The sequence below is a fragment of the Pristiophorus japonicus genome, chromosome 9 (assembly GCF_044704955.1).
Source record: "Pristiophorus japonicus isolate sPriJap1 chromosome 9, sPriJap1.hap1, whole genome shotgun sequence".
Lineage (NCBI taxonomy): Eukaryota > Metazoa > Chordata > Chondrichthyes > Pristiophoridae > Pristiophorus > Pristiophorus japonicus.
The window spans coordinates 149,112,107-149,127,606 of NC_091985.1; the positions used below are offsets into that span (position 1 = coordinate 149,112,107).

General features: G+C 42.5%; 1 protein-coding gene across 4 annotated transcripts in view; it reads right to left on the reverse strand.

The window, feature by feature from the left end:
• Nucleotides 1–15,500, reverse strand: part of LOC139273272 (syntaxin-binding protein 5) — a 268,702-nt gene that overhangs the window by 22,947 nt on the left and 230,255 nt on the right. For 3 of the 4 annotated variants that reach the window (XM_070889952.1, XM_070889951.1, XM_070889954.1), the window contains one exon: nt 10,474–10,524. The exons of the other annotated variant lie outside the window; for it this stretch is intronic. In XM_070889952.1, coding sequence (XP_070746053.1) covers nt 10,474–10,524 — 51 coding nt within the window. The remainder of the gene's footprint in view (nt 1–10,473; nt 10,525–15,500) is intronic. 4 annotated transcript variants of the gene reach the window in all.

Genomic DNA, 15,500 nt, shown 5'->3' on the forward strand with positions numbered 1-15,500 from the left:
GATTCCCATCAATTCAGATTGAGAAGCATGACTGTAAGGACTAACCATGGAAGAAATAATGGTGTAGACTGCTAATGGAGAAAACTGTTGGGGGATCGCCATAGTGGAATATAGATTGGGGAGATCTGATTGTATAAGTAGCACCTTTTTGCAAAAACAGAAACATTCAGACATACAGTATCTGTGCGTATTTCCAGTTACACACCGAAGAAAATGATTTCATAGAATTTTCAATGCACCAGAAATGTAACGATAAGAATTTCGATGCGTCTTAACTCATTGCAGATATTTGGAAATTACTGCAGATTTTGCAGAAAGGATCGATTGGTGATTGAAAATTAATATCCAAAATGAACATGCATGTTGATCAAAGATTGATTTAAAGACTCGTCCCATTATTAAGTGTCTCAGAAGCAGAGCCTTACTAAAGAAATGCATGTATAGAGAAGTCACACTCCCAACACTTCTTTTAAGCTGCTTCGTTTCTTCCAGGTGATGATTAAGGCATTTGCCTCTGCTCTTTGACCCAAATCCAAGCTCTGTCATTGGCAGAGAGTGAAGAATGGAGGTCAGTGCTCTAACTTTAAATGATGAGCCCCTCCCCAAACAAGGAAAATAAAATCACATTTGGGCAATAAATATTGCAAATGTTTCTTTTATGAAGCCCTATACACAGGAGAGAAAAACCCAGCAGCGTGCCGTTATATATCCTGCAGGTATATCACTACCATTACACCACATTGTCACCTTGAAGTTATATTACTCCCATTACCACGCTACATCGTCACCCTGAAGCTATCACCACCATTACCACACTACATAGTCACCCTGCAGTTATATCACCACCATTGTCACACTACAGTTTTAAGGTACAATTATACTACCACTTTTGCATCAATACGTAGTGTTTTCAGCATCAACATTAGCAAATCTTGGGATCACATTGATCATCTAATTCTTGGAACAAAAAGTGATTTGACTATGTTCTGGAGGTGATCTCGCACCAAGCTGCATTCTGGTACAAAGCCAAGTTAAGTTTTAATGGACTACTTGAGAACTTTTAAACTTGAATGATTTAAAAGTTACTGGCATTCCCATTCTCTGAAGGTTAACATTCTAATCAGCCTATTACACTGAGCACAGTACAGGCAACAGTCAGTCAGAGACCTGTAGTGGAAAAACACATGATATGTTTAAGTGGTTCAGTGCTTTTTCAATGACATTTCCCACTTTACTTACTTCACTTCCTTTTGTTGCAACTTTTTTTTTAAGCTTGAGGATTTCTCCCTCCACCTTTTCCTCAATTTCTGTTACCTGGTCTTTTCATCAGCTGAGTCCCTGTACTCCAGTTTTATTACATTGTAATTTTACCGCCATCATCAATTAACAAGTGATCAGAGCTTCAAATAACACTTCCTTAAATTCTCCTGCATTTTCTTTGTTGTCAGAGCATCAACTAAGGTTATCAACAGAGCATCAATCAGTTACAGGTTCATGTAGATATTTATCAGCCTTTTAATCAGTGGAGTGATTATTGACAACAACTTTTTTGTGTCCTTCTGTGCATGCGTGCCTTAGACTCGGCCCCCTTTTTGTGCATGCACGCTCGATCCGGTCACGTACGCGCAGTGCGCTATACGAAGAAGCAGGAAGTGCGGCCGAACCACGAATCGCGTGGAGCTCATTGCTACTGGAGTTGCTTCTAGGGCTTTTGGGTTATCGCCAGGACTTTTGCCTGGAATATCGCTGTGATTATCTACACAAACATTTATGCGGCCTTCTGATAGAGGGGAAAAATCAGTGGTAGGAGAAATTGGGGCAGAGAGAGAGAGAGCGAGACCGACTGGGGTAGCGAGAGAGACCAACTGGGCAGAGCGAGAGAGAGAGAGAGAAAGAGAGACTGGGCAGAGAGAGAGAGAGAGACTGGGCAGAGAGAGAGAGCGCGACTGGGCAGAGAGAGAGAGCGAGAGAGAGAGCGAGAGAGAGAGCGGGGCAGAGAGAGAGAGAGAGAGAGAGAGAGACTGGGCAGAGAGAGAGACTGGGCAGAGAGAGAGAGAGAGAGAGAGAGAGAGAGAGAGAGAGAGAGAGAGAGAGAGAGAGAGAGAGAGAGAGAGACTGGGCAGAGAGAGAGAGAGAGAGAGACTGGGCAGAGAGAGAGAGAGAGAGAGACTGGGCAGAGAGAGAGAGAGAGAGAGAGAGAGACTGGGGAGAGAGAGAGAGAGAGAGAGAGAGAGAGAGAGAGAGAGAGAGAGAGAGAGAGAGGGCTGGTGGGGGGAAGAGAGATATTCAGGGAAGGCGGATCATGTTCTTCCAATCCTACCCCCTTTACACGCGCCATGTTCTCCCTTTCCTCCTCTACACCTGGTTGGTTTCTCGGTAAGCTTGGTTCGTGTGTGACAAGTGATATAATCGGAGTGGACGAAAGCCGGAAGTAACGACACTGTCACTATTCACTTCATACCCAATAAACCAATCTGTGACCCACACACAATACTCCATTTATGACAGGGTAGGGTAAGGTTAGGAACTTGTTGGGGGAGAAGGTTATGAATTCGTGGGAGAGGAACTTGGGCTAAGTGAGCTGTCTGGAGTCGGCAGTCAGAATGGCTCGAATTACACTTTGCAAAGTCACTGATTATGTAGGCAGGGTGGTTCTAATTACACATTCCAGAGAAACTGCCGGAAGAGTCTTTTCCTCCAAGGGGACCAATCAGCAATCAGGCCATGTGATCAAGGGGACCCAATCAGAGCATTTTGCTGTTGCAAATGAGTACGTCCTTTAATCAGATAGATGATGACAACAGTTAGGGGGTGCTCAGACCACCTGGTTTCATTAGGGGCTTCGATAATTTCAGTAGAGACTCTCTCAGGAACAGTTGTGCTGGTCACTTCTGTCGTGGTATGCCCACACTGCCCAATATCTAGCTATACAATAACATAACTTAGGGGTCTAGCAATGGGACCCTCTTGTGATCTGAACCAGATACCCATGTCTATCATGCTCCCAAGTGAGCTTCTCCAATATTTTTTGAAGGCACACTGACAATAGTTAATTCAATCAGAAAAACTTGTTTTCGTGTAATTATATAAAATACACTTCCCCACATTAGTGGATTGCCTTGCTTGACTTCAACAAAATAATATCTAACTGCCCTTCTGCATTCTAACCTTCTGAGTCTGCTGCAATTTCTGTTTAAAATTCTAACCAGTGATTGCCTCACTTGGTTTATCTAGTCCACTGGACCCCCGACATTCTTGTGTTTTATTAGTATGCCGGAGAGATAACTGATGCTCCAGTTGCCCATTATATAAAGAATGACCTCTCAATTTAAAATTAAAACACAACAGGCCTGCAGGTGTAGTAATGATGTTCTTCCATCAAACAAAAGCAGTAAATGATGTAGCCTACTCTGTTCATAATGCATCAGAGATATCATGAAGATTATTGGCTCCTGAAATTAGACATGGAAGTTTGATTGCCTTCAAGTTTCAGAATCCTTGATCCACCACTGTCACACTAGATCGTCACCCTGTAGTTATACCACCACTGCTTATATTTTTAACTTTAGCAGCTAGTTTGAAACCCAGTGCTTCAGTCCAGTGCCCATGTCATCACTGATAACTCACAAAGCAAGCTATTGAAATAAATAGACACAGAAAAAATTGTAAACACTCAAAGGTCAGGCAATATCTGTGGAGAGAGGAAGCTAGAGTTAATATTTCCTCTCCACAGATGCTGCCTGACCTGCATTTTCTGTTTTTATTTCCAGCACTTGCAGTCTTTTGCTTTTTGTTCTCTTGAAATAAATGCCTTGTTTCAGGTATAAAGGTTGTCTTGTCCATAAAAGCTAAGTTAAAAACATGCTATTACTCTTTTGCTGGACATTTCAAATACATAATATATTAATACATTAATATGACTGGGTGGATTCTACTTTCAACCTGTAACCCAAGGATGAATGAAGAGGGGCTGGGAATATGACTGACATTTCATGAGCCCGCTGCTGCAATAACAAAGGCAACAAACTATCTGAATTTTCAATTCAAACCTTTAATCTTTGGGATTTTGGCAATGAAACGAGCAGTGAGTAATGGGATAAGATCTCATCTCTCTGGTGGCAAAAAGGACCTGGAATGAAATGAGTTTGGACACTCTCAATTTACTTCCAAGTGGTCACAAGTCCACATTGCAAACCTGCCAACAGCTTGTGTGGGCATGCTGATGTGGGAAAGGGACACGTTCACAGTGTGGCTCAGGCTGCTTCTGAATTTGAGGTTCGGGCAACATTATTAAGCACTTCAGCGTCACTATTTTGTACCGAGCCAAATGACCTTTTCGGTCTCTTCGACTTCCTATATCCTGGTGTTTCTATCTGCTTGCTGTATGCCTGACCCTGGAAGTACCTCCTGTTGATTTCTGATGCCCAAAGTGGAAAGCGGTTCCATTCCACAGCACTGACATCTTTCACCTTGATGAGGGGGAAAAAAACCTTTTAAAAAAAAAAATGTACTTCTAAGCTTTTCATATCCATAGTATAAAAAATATGATTCCAAAGATGAAAACGATTAACTTTCTGCGGAAGAACAGATTAAGCCACATAAATCTTTTCAACAGCTGGACAACCAAGAACTACCATGTCACAGAAGACATGGGTAATCCTAGATGATAGAAGTGAAGATAACCTGCAAACAGATGGCATTTAGGATGGATAAGAAGGGAGACAAACAGGAAAGTTGAAGGTGGATGCCTTATACATTAGGCACACTGGGAGGCTAAGGCAGGAGAGCGAACCCTACAGTAAAATAAAACAATGCTATGAAACCCTCCAGGTTTGTTCTGTTCAATGAGAAATGGGCCAGGTGAACATTTGGGGTTTGCTACAGACGCATCAGGTTAATGCCTTGTCACTTGACAATAATATTAGAAGGGTGAGTGAGGAACAGAAGGTACCACAGACAGGAGACATTAACCATTCCTTCAATGAGGAATGATCAAGTGGCAAGGACTCTGAGCTTATCACAGTTCATGACTGATTCCGGATTCGGTACTTCAAGGAGCCCAGAAGAAGCGTTTTTTCTTTAAGACTTGGTTCCTGTGAATGACCCAGGTATTAATCAAATAGCAGAAGTAGCTGATGATGCTAACTTTCAACTGGAGTTGGGAAACAGTGAAGGCAGGTAACCAACCCGAGTATATAACTTCAGGGACATGAAGGTTGAGCTGAGCAGCAAGGTCGGTGGATTTTCCTCAAGAATTTACTGGAGGAGGATAAATGAACATCTTCAAAAACATGAAGTGGGACATGCAGAGCAAGTACATAGAGAGCATAACAAAAGGAAAATAAATACAAACTCTCCAAAATGGATCAATAGGTAAATTAAAAGGAAGTTTAAGAAAAACATGTAGGTAGAAGAGGATGAGGAGCAGGTCATCGATTTGGGGAGCCAAGAGTAAACTAGAAGGGACAAATAATTGGATGCAAAATATAATGGCAAAAATTCTACCAACACTTTAACAATAAGAGGGGAGTAAGGGAGGGAATCAAAATCCCAAGGGACCTAAAGATCAACACCGAGATGAATGGGAGAGGCGCAACATGCCAAAACAGTATTTCCTGAAGGTTTTTTTTAAAATCAGAGGATGTCAAAATGTGTGCACCCTGGGACTCGACCTTATAGAAACAGAGCTTTGAATCAGAAAACCAATAAATCCCTGGGACAGGTAAGATAGGACAAGCACTTGTCTGAGAGACACAATCGAGAGGATGTGTGAGCACAAATGGTCATTTCACAGCAATTAATTAACTTTGAGGATGTTCCAACAGACCAGAAACAGACAAATGTACACGAGTGCTTTCAGATCCTGTGAATTTGTATGCAGTCATGAGTTACTGCCTTCAGATAAGTGGAGGAAGTGAAAAGCAAGGCATTCCACAATCCAGTTTGGAAAATGTTCAGTAATGCTTCTTTCCTGTTTCAGCACCATAGAAAATGCCCGTATTTACATTCGGATCTGCCATACATTATTTGGAGTCAAGGAAAGAAAGACTGTACAAAGGGACTGTATTTATGGAAAGAGGCAGACATAATGCCCATTTAAAAACTGTACGAGTGCTCCCACCATACACTGATCCGTTGCATTGTTTCGAAGTAGTGAGGCACTCCACAGCACAGGCTGCTTGTCTGCATGGGCCTAAACACGAGACTTGATGCACATATGTGAAGTTTAACTCTCTGTTCCATTAATTTGCAGATATCTCAAGTTGCTGAAATTAACAGATTTCTGTTTAAGCATTTAACCCTCCTGAATCAACAGCATTAACAACAGCTCCTCCCAAACCTCCAGGCAGACAGCAAAGAAGAAATATAAGCACAAATAAGGCCAATTTGCTTGAACATTTAGAGCAAATTGTTAGGTCTGGAGGTGGGGATGTGGAGATGCACAGTTTGGAAACCTCTGCTCCACAGAGTAGTACATTTAACAGGGTAGGAAATGTGTTTGTCAATCTATCATGGGGATTAAATTTCATTCACTGTAATTAGACTGAATAGTAGCCACTCCTCACCATTTAACAAGGTGTCAAATGCTCTGTTTAATCTAATGTAGATAACTTCCGCAATTGTAGCACTTGCTCATTCACTGAGATTGATCGATAGTTAAACTCTCGCTCCGTTAATCACAAGGTTTCAAAGTTAGAAACACTCGCGTTATGATCTTAAACTGCTTTCTATGTCGCAACTTCTATGTATTTCTATGAGAAACACTTTTGGTGACTATTTTAAACAAGTCACAGTAAATCAGTAGCTCAAAAGAGGCTCGTGTGTAATATGAGACTGCAAGCCACAATCCGAGGACCAATGAAAGGCCTGATTTTCATTCGAACATTAAACCAGCTGGAATAAAAGATTTGGGCCCAGATTTACTAATGTACTTAAATCATCTCAAGCATCCAACAAAAATGTCTTGCATCATACCTGGACAGACAATAAAAAGGGGGAATGAATTAAGTTCCATTTATATAGCACCATTCACATCTTCAGAATGTCCCAACACACGTCACAGCAAAAGCATTACATTTTCAAGTGTTTTCACACTGCTGCTGTGCAGACAAACACAGCCAATTTGCACACAGCAAGGTCCCATGAACAGCAAATGAAATGAATGACCAAATCATGTGTTTTTCTGGAGTTGTTGGTTGAGGATGAATACTGGCCAAGACACTGGGAGAACTCCTTGCTCCTCCTCAAATTTCTAAATGGGGGAAGATGCAGGTCTCAGTCTCATCTGAAAGACAGCATCCCTGACAATGCAGCACTCTCATCAGTACTGCAGTCGAGTGTCAACCTAGAATATTCCAGGTACATATCCACCAACATTGTCAGCTGTAGCTCAGTGGGAAACATGCACGCATCTGAGTCAGAGGTTTGTGGGTTCAAGTCCCAATCCAGAGACTATGAGCACAAAATCAAGACTGACACTCCAGTGCAGTATTGAGGTGTTGTCTTTTAGATGAAACGTCTGCGCTCTCAGGTGGGTGTAAAAGAACCCATGGCACTATTTCGAAGAAGAGCATGGTGTTCTTCGTAGTGTCCTGGCCAATATTTATCTTTCAACTAACGTAACATTATATCACTGCTCTTTGTGGGATTTTGCTGTGTGAAAAACGGGTGCCCCATTTTCCTACATTGCAACAGTGACGACTTCAAAAATATTTCCAAGTTAAGCGCTTTGTGACTTCCTGAAAGGCTTTTTAACAGAAGTGGAAAATGGGAGATAGTCAAAAACCTACATAGGACTGAACAGAGAGGAGGCAAGCACAACAGGTCAACAACAAAGGGCTGATTTTAACTCTCGGCGATGGTGGAAAACAAGCGATACTGGATCAGCCACCCATTAAACACCCTGCCGATTTTCCTGTCCCCACTTGGGTCAGGGATGCGCATAGGACTGCCTCCTCGTGAAGGACAAGCAGGATTTTTTTATGAAGATGAGTCACTTTCAAGGTTGTTACACACCACTGTCTTCATCTGAGCAAACACAAACCACTAAATCTGTTGAAATCTAATCGTGATCCACATTCTACCTCTTCTCTCCTGTGTTCCTCCTTGTAACTTTACTGGTCCAGACTCTGACACCAATAGGGTTTCATAATTCAGCGAGTGAGAAGTGCAGATCTTGGGCAGTGATGGGTGAAGGATAACCTAAAGGCCTGGTAAGGGATTAGTGCCATCACAAGACCTCAGAAACATAGAAAATAGGTGTAGGAGTAGGCCATTCGACCCTTCGAGCCTGCACCGCCATTCAATAAGATCATGGCTAATCATTCACCTCAGTACCCCATTGATAAGGACACTCAAATCTGAACAGGATGTAAAGTACGACCATGTATAAGGCAGAACAGATCTACACTAATCTGCATAGTCACTTGGGACACTTTGGTGCTACCTTAGACAGAAAAACACTCTGGCTAAAATCTGAGCATTAAATTGAAATCTCAGGAACACCACAAAAGCTCCATCTAAAATGTTAATACTTTGTCATTTATAATTTCTCAGCGATCAGCAGATATTGTTGTACAGAAAAGTTTAAGAATGTGCCAAAAGATAGGATGCTGCAACAGATGCGGTACGTGAAAATAACTGCAAAAATATTAGAGGTTGTGTACAATGATCGGAACCTGGCAATGTGTGACAGGAAATCACTGAAGGAGGTGTTAGGAGAAACACAGTGGGACCAGCAGCAGCAACAAAAGCTTCTGTTGGAGAAAGAAGTATTCACTGTCCAGGACTGTGAATAGAACAACATTTCGGGTAATTAAATTGGGAGTGATGTGATTACATGACATAACTGGCAGTTGCGTTACAGTTACTAACAAACTTCACAGAGAGCAACAAGTCCTACAGAGGGACTTAACAACAGGAATACGATTCCTACTTACTAAATCTAAACAAAGTGACCTCTAAAGCATTCAATTTGATCTCAGTATGTTGCTTGTGAATCCAGTTGGCTCTATTACTTGGACAGGAAGAGTTGCAAAAAGTACTTGCTGTTAAATTAAATCTGCTGCTAATGTGCTGATTAAATAGTGTATAGAAGTTTCACATCTAGAATGGCTAAAGACTCAGAACAAAGGTTATCTGAGTTTATGACATGCAAGGCTAAGATCCTGTGCTGATGCTGTGAATTAAATGGACTGTTTTGATTTTCAATTCCAACCTCCTCCCCCTCCCCCCACATTCATGAACCTGAAATTATAGGGTGTTCGGACAAGGATCTGAAAATCTAGAGGGTACGGAATGAGATAGTGAGCGACAACGCTCGGGTTTCAATCCAACCAGTATTAATGGAATGAAGGCCCACAGAATCTGCCTGCAGTAAACATCCTGAATGAAATGATTTGCGACAGCCTAATCAGGTTCCTATTGGATACAAGCCTACAGCACAAAAGTATTTACAATTTAACAGTAAGCGACACCGAGGGGGCACAACGAGCACAGCATGTGTCATGAATGGAAATTGTTACACTGGTGTACTAAGATGCCAAGCACCCCCAATACCTCACTCAAATGTCTATTATTGAAAGAGAACCTTGGGACTGCAAGTGTTGGGAAGCTATTCGACTGCAGGGCTTTTACAGCTGAGCACAATCCTCTCTGGATCTGATGTCATGTGTATTTTCAAATCTGCTCACTGGATAGCAATCAGCAGAGGGAACCCTGGCTGAATTTTCCTCTCTATCCCAGGTTCATTGAAGAGCAATTGGGCCTGGGAGCTCTGGCCAATTATCCTTTCATGGCCATGGGTATTTTAAAATGTATTCTTGGGATATGGGTGTCACTGGCAAGGCCAGCATTTTTGCTCATCCCTAGTTGCCCTTGAGAAGGTGGCCTCCTTCCTGAACCCCTGCAGTCCATGTAGTGAAGGTACTCCCATAATGCTGTTGGGCAGAGTGTCACAGGATTTTGACTCAGCGACGATGAAGGAAGGATGATACATGTCCAAGTCAGGGTGGTGTGTGCGACTCGGAGGTGATGGAGTTCCCATGTACCTGCTGCCCTTGTCCCTCTGGGTGGTGAAAATCCCAGGTTTGTGAGGTACTGTCAAAGCCTTGACTACTTGCTGCAGCAGTACATCTGCTGATGGCATGGCTGAACCTAAAACTTTACTGCTCTGTATCTGCAGCTACGTATTGGCTAAACTCACAACCATAACAGGAGTCAGTTTTCTTCTTCTTTAAGCTCATTCTAAGTACAAAGGTTGGTACTTATAGACAGAGCAGTGAACAGAATTTAAACACCCTGCTATAACTGGGGTAACATGGAAACAACTTGCATTGAAACTGTAAGAGCTACCTTACAGTTTGGTGGATCAAAATATACTACCCATTTGTTGTTTTTAGTTACATACGCAAATAAATGTAATCATACAAAGAACATTTCAACACCAGGTGTTGTGTTAGCCGCCGCACTTACCTAAATCAGGCTTCAGTTCAGTCGGCAAGCTTAGTTTTCTTGACATCTTCGCTGAAAAAAACCCCACAAAAAGTTAGGTTTAGACAACTTGATATAAACTAGCACTAAAGTGTGGAGTGAAAAACTAATATTGCTCATTCTCTGATTCAAGACCACTTATATATACCACAAGTTTAACACAAGCCAATATTCCAAAATGAAAGTTGCTGTACACCTGCCCTTTGAAGAGTTTGCCTTGGAATACAAGGACAGTTCTTGCATGATGTTTTAAGAACTCAGCAGATCACCACTCCCATTGGAATACAAGGCAGTTCTTACAGTAGTATTTGGAACAACAGTAACAACTTGCACTTATACACTGCCTTTAATGTAGTAAAACGTTCCAAGGCCCTTCACAGGTGCAAGTATCAAACAAAGCTACCAAAGACACCAAGCTACATAAAGAGATAATAAAACAGGTGAACAAAAGCTTGGTCAGAGGTAGGGTTTAAGGAGCATCTTAAAAGAGAGAGAGGTAGAAAGACAGTGGGAATTTCAGATCTTAGGGCCTAGGCAGCTGAAGGCATGGCCGTCAATGATGGAGCGAAGAAAATTCAGTATATACATGAGGCCAGATTGGAGAAGCACAGAAATCGCGGAGCATTGTAGGGCTGGAGGAGATTACAGAGATAGGGTGGGGGGGGCGAGGCCATCGAGGGATTTGAAAACAAGGACGAGAATTTTACAATAAAGGCTTTGCCGGACCTGGAGTCAATGTACGTGAGCATTGGGATGCTGTATGAACGGACCTTGGTGCGATTTAGTGTACAGGCAGCAGAGATTTGGATGAGCTCAAGTTTAGAGGATGTAAGGTGGGAGGCAGGCTAGGAGAGCATTCGAATAGTCGAGTTCAGAGGTAATGAAGGGATGGATGAGGGTTTCAGCAGCAAATGAGCTGAGGTAGGGACAGAGACTGGAGGTGTTATGGAATTAGAAATAGGCGTTCTTGATGGCGGGAATATGGTGTTGGAAGCTCAGCTCAGGGTCTAACAGGACGATAAGGTTGAGAATGGTCTGGCTTAGCCTCGAACAGTGGCGAGAGGGATGGAGTCATTGGCTAAGGAACGGATCGAATACAGTGGCTTTGACAAATGACAAATCAACGCGAGTGGAGTGGTCGAGAGAGGTGGTGTTGAGGTAGAGCTGGGTGTCGTCACCATACATATAGAACCCGATGTCGTGTTTTTGGATGATGTTGCCGAGGTGCAGCAAGATGAGAAATAGGAGGGGGGCCAAGGATATTTCTTTGGGAGACTCCAGAGGTAATGGTGAGGGAGTGGGAAAAGATGATTCTCTGGTCACGACTGGATAGATATGAATGGAATCAGGCGAGGCAGTCCCACCGAGCTGGATGACGGAAGAGAGGCGTTGGCGGAGAATGGTGTGGCCAAACGTGTCAAAGGCTGCAGACAGGTTAAGAGGGGAGAAGTAATAGTTTACCATGGCGAGAATTACAGAGTGTCATTTATGACTTTGATAAGGGCTATTTCAGTGCTGTGACGGGCAGAAATCTGATTGGAGGGGTTCAAACATGGAGTTGCGGGAAAGATGGGCACAGAATTGGGAGATGACAACATGTTGCATTTTGGTGGAAAATAGGGTTGAGGGAGCAGGAGGTGGATCTAATGAACAAAATGAGCTTGGAGAGGGCACGAGGGGAGATAGGAGAGAAACTAGAGAAAGATTCGAGATCAGGGCTGGGGCAGGGAGGAACTTTGGCTTGGGGGGGCTAAGGGAGTGGAGATACAGCTGAGGCAGCTGAAGGGATGGACTCAATCTTAGTGACCAAAAAGTCTGTGAGCTCCTCACACTTGTTGGAGGTGAAGGTGGAGAGGGCGGAGAGAGGTATTTAAGACAATAGTTTGTAGTGCATACGAGAAACCTGGGGTTATCTTAGCATTCCAGGTTGATACTGGAATAGTGAGTAGTTTTGGCAGCGATAATCAGGACTTGATAGTGCTTCATGTGGTGCAGTCAGATCGGACGATGAACCGCTAAATCAGGTGTCCGCCATAAAAGTTCAAATCTGCATCCCTTGATGTTGAGAGACTCGCCAATCTCCCTCCCATTGGAATACCAGGCAGCTCTTGCTGTCGTATTTGGCACTCAACAATCTCCCCCTCCCACTGGAATACCAGGCAGTTCTTGCTGTCATATTTAGAATTCACCAACCCTCATCCCGTTCACATTGGAATACAAGACAGCTGTACAAACCTTGCATTGGTATTTGCAACAAACCATATCCCCATCACCCCCAATTGGCTGATGTTGTGCATTAATGCTTACATTAACTTTTACATTTATACCCTGAAACCATGATGGGCCTACCCAAGTAGCAATTATTAAGATGTCAGCTGTGACTCAACTGGTAGCACTCTTGCCTCTGAGTCCTACTCCAGAGATTGGAGCACATAATAAAGGCTGGCACTTCAGTGCAGTACTGGGGGATTGCTGCAGTGTCTTTCGGATGAAACGTTAAACAAGAGTCCCCGTCTATCCTATCAGGTGGATGTAAAAGATCACATGGAACTTTTTGAAGATGTGATGGGATTTTTCCCAGTGTCGTGGCCAATATTTATCCCTTAATCAGCGCCACAAAAACAAATTATCCAGTTATCTCATTGCTGTGCATAACTTGGCTGCTGCAGGTACCTACATTGTTAGTGACCACATTTCAAAATATTTTATTGTCTATAAAGTGCTTTAGGATGTCCTGAGGTCATGAAAAGTGCTATATAAATGCAAGTCCTTTCTTTCTTAACCAAATGGCACGAACTGATTTCTACTGACCTTTTCTCACCTTTTGAAGGGAGTTCCTGCCTGACTGACAAGTTATCATAGAATGGTTACAGTACAAAAGGTGGTTATTCGGCTCGTCGATCCCAAGCCAGCTCTCTGCAAGAGCACTTCAGCTAGTCCCACTCCCTCGCCCTTCCCCCGTAATTTCTTTTCCTTCAGGTACCCTTTTGAAAGCCACGATTACTGTACATGCTCGAATATATATTTTATACAGAAACTGAAACATGTGGGAGCTAAATGCAATTTGTCCCCCCTGGAATTGTATTAACGGATTCCTTAGCTTGACCATGCCTGTGCCCAGATGCAGCCAATATTTCGACTGTACTTCTAAAAATTCATGGAAGAAATGGCACAATAGTGAATTGGACAAAAAACTCAGTTAACAATTGAAAACAGATGATGATGACAAATAGAAAAGGGTACCTAAAAAACAAGAGAGCAACAAGGTTTCCTGCTATTTAACCAAAAGATACAAAGGATATTAGCCCAGAATTTGCAGTCAGCAGCGAAGCAATGGCGTTCGCCCCTGGCCCCAAAAGCAAGCTGCGCACAAAATTCTTGCAATCTCTGCGGCGAGAAGTTCGAGTTTTCCGACGCGTAGTTCAAATCAATGGAGTATAGTGGGGATCACCCACTATGAGCTGTTGCGATGTCAACAAGCTGTTTAGGTAGCCAATCAAAACGCAGAATTCTCACAGACAGCGAACAAGGAAGGAAGCTCTTAAAAATGTTTTCAAAAATGTTAGAGAGCAAAACAAAGATTGGGACTCCCACATTGGGAAAAGGTATACCTGAAAAAGATGAACTTAAAAAAAAATTAATACTTTTTTCAAAAGTTTCTAAAAATTTAATTTTTAATCAAAATGGATAAATTTGACATTGCACAAAATTAAAATCAGTTTTTCAGGGCCATGACCTTTGTTTAGCAGTCAATACGCTGTCAAAACCCAAAACCCCAGTTTCACCTAATCCCTTCAGGTCTAACTTTTAGTGGGGAATTTAACAGCGTACTTACTATGCAAGAGCTGAAGATTTTGTCAGTTTCCATGATTTGAGATATTACACTGATTGCTAGCTGTGTGGGGGTGGAGGAGCTGTGAATGACAGACCGCAACTTCAATGTTTAAGCTGCGGTCACTTCAAAGGCGGAATGATGGTGAACACTCCCAATTCTCCATCGTCCAGACGGCAAATTCATGAACATAGTGGGCCGAAAGCTGTAGCCTCGCCTGGCACATATGAAATATGCACACACCCGGCGAGGCCTCGCAAATGCCGATTCTCGTCGCGCGATGTGCATGCCCGAGAACAAGCTTTTCCGATCTGTCAAAATATTTTTTGTCTCACTCTTGCCCAGCGAATGTCCTTCAAACTCTTATGCCTGGTAAAAGCTTCATAAGAGTTTTAAAACATAGAAAGATTTAATTTCATCACTCATTAATTAAAAACCCTGTCCATTAAGGTAAGTTTATTTTTAACCCGATTAAAAAAAACATTTAAAAATGTTTCAAAACTATTTTTTTCTGAAACATTTAATTACATTCAATTTCAATTAATTTTAAATATGTGAGTTTTTTTTTTAATTTATTGTGCTGTGTTTCTTGTTTTCGGAGGGTATTCTCATTGATAGTAATTGGAGCTCACACAAACAGAGCTCCCATTATCAATGAGAATACTAGATAGTAATTGGTGGTCCAGGCCCACGATTCCAGCATACGCGTATGTATCTGGAAGAGATGTTCCCGTACGCTGCGCAGCAAATGAAGGCCTCTGACCGGAATCCTACATTCCCGAGACCACCAGGTATTTTTGTAGATTTTTTTGGGGTCGGAGGCATTCGTCCGAAGAAAGCTTCCAACTGCAATTTTCGTGCCAGCAATACATTTTCTGACGACAGCATGCTACGTTTTCAAGTGACAAGTACAAGAATCATAAGAACATAAGAAGTAGGAGTAGGCCACAGGGCCCCTCAAGCCTGCTCTACCATTCAATAAGATCATGGGCTGATCATCTACCTCAACTCCATTTTCCTGCCCTATCCCCATAGCCCTTGATTCCCTTAATGTCCAAAAATCTATCGCTCTCAGTCTTGAATATATTCAACGACTGAGCATCCACAGCTCTTTGGGGTAAAGAATTCCAAAGATTCATAACCCTGAGTGAAGACATTTATTTTCATCTCATCCTAA